Genomic DNA, 2500 nt, shown 5'->3' on the forward strand with positions numbered 1-2500 from the left:
TGACACGAGTGACCTGGACCGTCTGAGAATCAGGCTACTGAAATGACGATTATTGACAATTCCTAATTTTCTCTAAATTAGCTGTTATTGTGATGGCTTCATAGGGAGTATGGGATATGTATATATATTTTTAAAATCCGATCCCCAATTCCTGAACTTCCAGGACTCAAACCTGGGAATGTAACATACAATGTAACCCTTTCACTTAATCACTACACTACCACATTGCTTAATGCCAGAACATTTTTTAAAACTTATTTTTTCTTCCAAATGCCGCTTTAAACGTTTATTATCACTTGCTAAGAAACAAGTTTAAACAGGAGAAAATGTCAGTTACCAAACCTCAAGTGAAAGCTAACCAATTTAAAATTAAGCACTAGACTTCACCAATATTCAGCAATTATTTTATGTATACTAATTAGTGTTGGTAAAGAATCGGTACAATTGTCAGCCAGTTGATCTTTAGTGGATAAGTGGATAAAAACCTTTCCTTCAAAGTGGGTGCTCCGGGCTCAAATCCTGTCCAGAAATGCAACTTTTACTTATTTTTCTTTTCATCTGATACCTAGGAAAGCAGTTCAGTGCTATTTGTGGACAGACTGAAGTTCGCACTCAAGTCCCAGATCCACAACAAGCTGCATTGACTGGTCAGCAGCTGCTCCCTCTGATAACTTTGACACAAAGGGAAGATTACACTACCTCCAGTCCAGCCTGTTTAAGAGCAGGTGGCACTAGTGCCTCCTTCCATATACTCGCAAATTGCTCAATTTCAAAGGAGAGATTTATCGTAAATGTAATGGCAGTGAGGAGAACATCCACTGGCTGTGCAAAAACTGAAGACGGTATGGGATCAAGTGGACAGGACTTGATTGGCACCTTAGCAATCAGAGCTTGAACTTCCTCCTGAGATAGAGGTTTGAAGGAAGTAAGCTGCGGCATAACAGCAGACTGTATCATGGGCACACTAGGTGTTGTCAGCGGGGCATGCGCAGCTAAAACCTCATCATTTGAGTTAGAATCAGATGGTCGTAGAGATAGCACATCCAAGGTTTGGTGAATATTCTGAATTTTCTGTTCAAAGAACTTCCCAAATTCATTAGCCAGGATTTCAGGGCTAACATCAGGCCAATCTCGTACCCAGAGTCCTTGGGCTTTTTAGTCCGCAGGTGAGCGCCCAGAAAGACTCTGGGATAATGGACTTGAACTATTTTTTAGATTGGTCGCTTGCATAACAATGGCAGTCTTACAGGAAGTCAGTAAGTAATTCGGAAACCCCAGAATTTGGAGGGAGATTCAAATTTTAAAACTAGTTTCAGCGATGTTAGTCTTTTCTACCTCAGAAATACATAAATCACAAAAATAATAAAATGATGGGGTTTGAATTGTGTCTAATACCGCACAGGAATTTTCCCACGCTGCTAAGAACTGATTACTGTTGCTGTTGCAAAAGTATCATGGGAAAACATTACATCAGTCTCTTTGAGGAGAAATCCGTGGAAGAGGGTCTTATCAATGCCATTCAGAACTACACAAACATCAAATCGTAGCAGAAGAGGAAATTGGTGTCACTTCCACAAAAATTTGTCCATCATGTTCTTGCACGATGGTATTCTGCATGATGGAATGCATGCTGAAACACTTAAAAATACACTTGCCGAATTTACTGCACAAAAATATCCCTGTATTAATAAGCACCACCCTTAGGGAATCCGAGTATCATGAGATCCGCAGAACATATGCGCAATAACAATAGTAGGCACCGCCCTTAAAATGTGTTTGTACATCCAGGATTTTGTCAGTAAATGAACCTTGGACCCTTAAAAACTTCGGTATCAAGGAAAACAATCTTTTCCAATGACATTTCATGCATGAGTTTTATTGTGGTGTGGATTGAGTTGGTAAAATCAATAAAGTTGTTGATTTCTGCTTTAGGTAAGGTCCATACTGAGAAAATATCATCGATAAATCTCTTCCAGATGAGAGGTTTATGTGGGCCAGTGGCCAGTAGCTGTTTTTCAATGCACGAAGGCTACCGCCATTTTTGTGCCCATCCCTATTCCGTGCATATGTAGGTAGTGTTTGTCATTAAATTTAAACGATCTTTAAGAATCAGTCCCAAATGATGGTGTAGGGATAGGTGTTTTTGACTGATAGTGCTCTTGGTAATATTGACAAACAACTTTGATTCCCTCCTCCTGAGGAATATTGGTGCATAGTGAACAAACGTTGAGTGTAGTTAGAACCGCTTTCAAGCAAGAAGTACAAGAAGAAGCGTGAATCTTTTGGGAACTCTCCTGCAAAGTTTGAAAGTGGAGAGATGCGATTTTCTGGCGAAAAAGCACATGGTGCTGGAGGCATTAAAAAAATTAGCTTCCACCCTGTCCTTTTATTGAGAGGCACAGTAAACAGTGAAGATAAAGTGGGTAGTGCCTTCAATATACGACTCTTGTTTTTGAGCCATTGGTTGTAAAAGGGAGTCAACAAAACTCCCTAGCACTCC

General features: G+C 40.0%; 1 protein-coding gene across 1 annotated transcript in view; it reads right to left on the reverse strand.

The window, feature by feature from the left end:
• Window positions 1–690: 690 nt before the first annotated feature.
• LOC137991332 (uncharacterized) overlaps window positions 691–2500 on the reverse strand; it is a 9404-nt gene continuing 7594 nt past the window's right edge. The window contains exon 4 of the mRNA XM_068836440.1: window positions 691–992. Within this exon, the coding sequence (XP_068692541.1) occupies window positions 691–992 (302 nt within the window). The remainder of the gene's footprint in view (window positions 993–2500) is intronic.

The sequence above is a fragment of the Montipora foliosa genome, chromosome 2 (assembly GCF_036669935.1).
Source record: "Montipora foliosa isolate CH-2021 chromosome 2, ASM3666993v2, whole genome shotgun sequence".
NCBI classification, from domain to species: Eukaryota; Metazoa; Cnidaria; class Anthozoa; order Scleractinia; family Acroporidae; genus Montipora; species Montipora foliosa.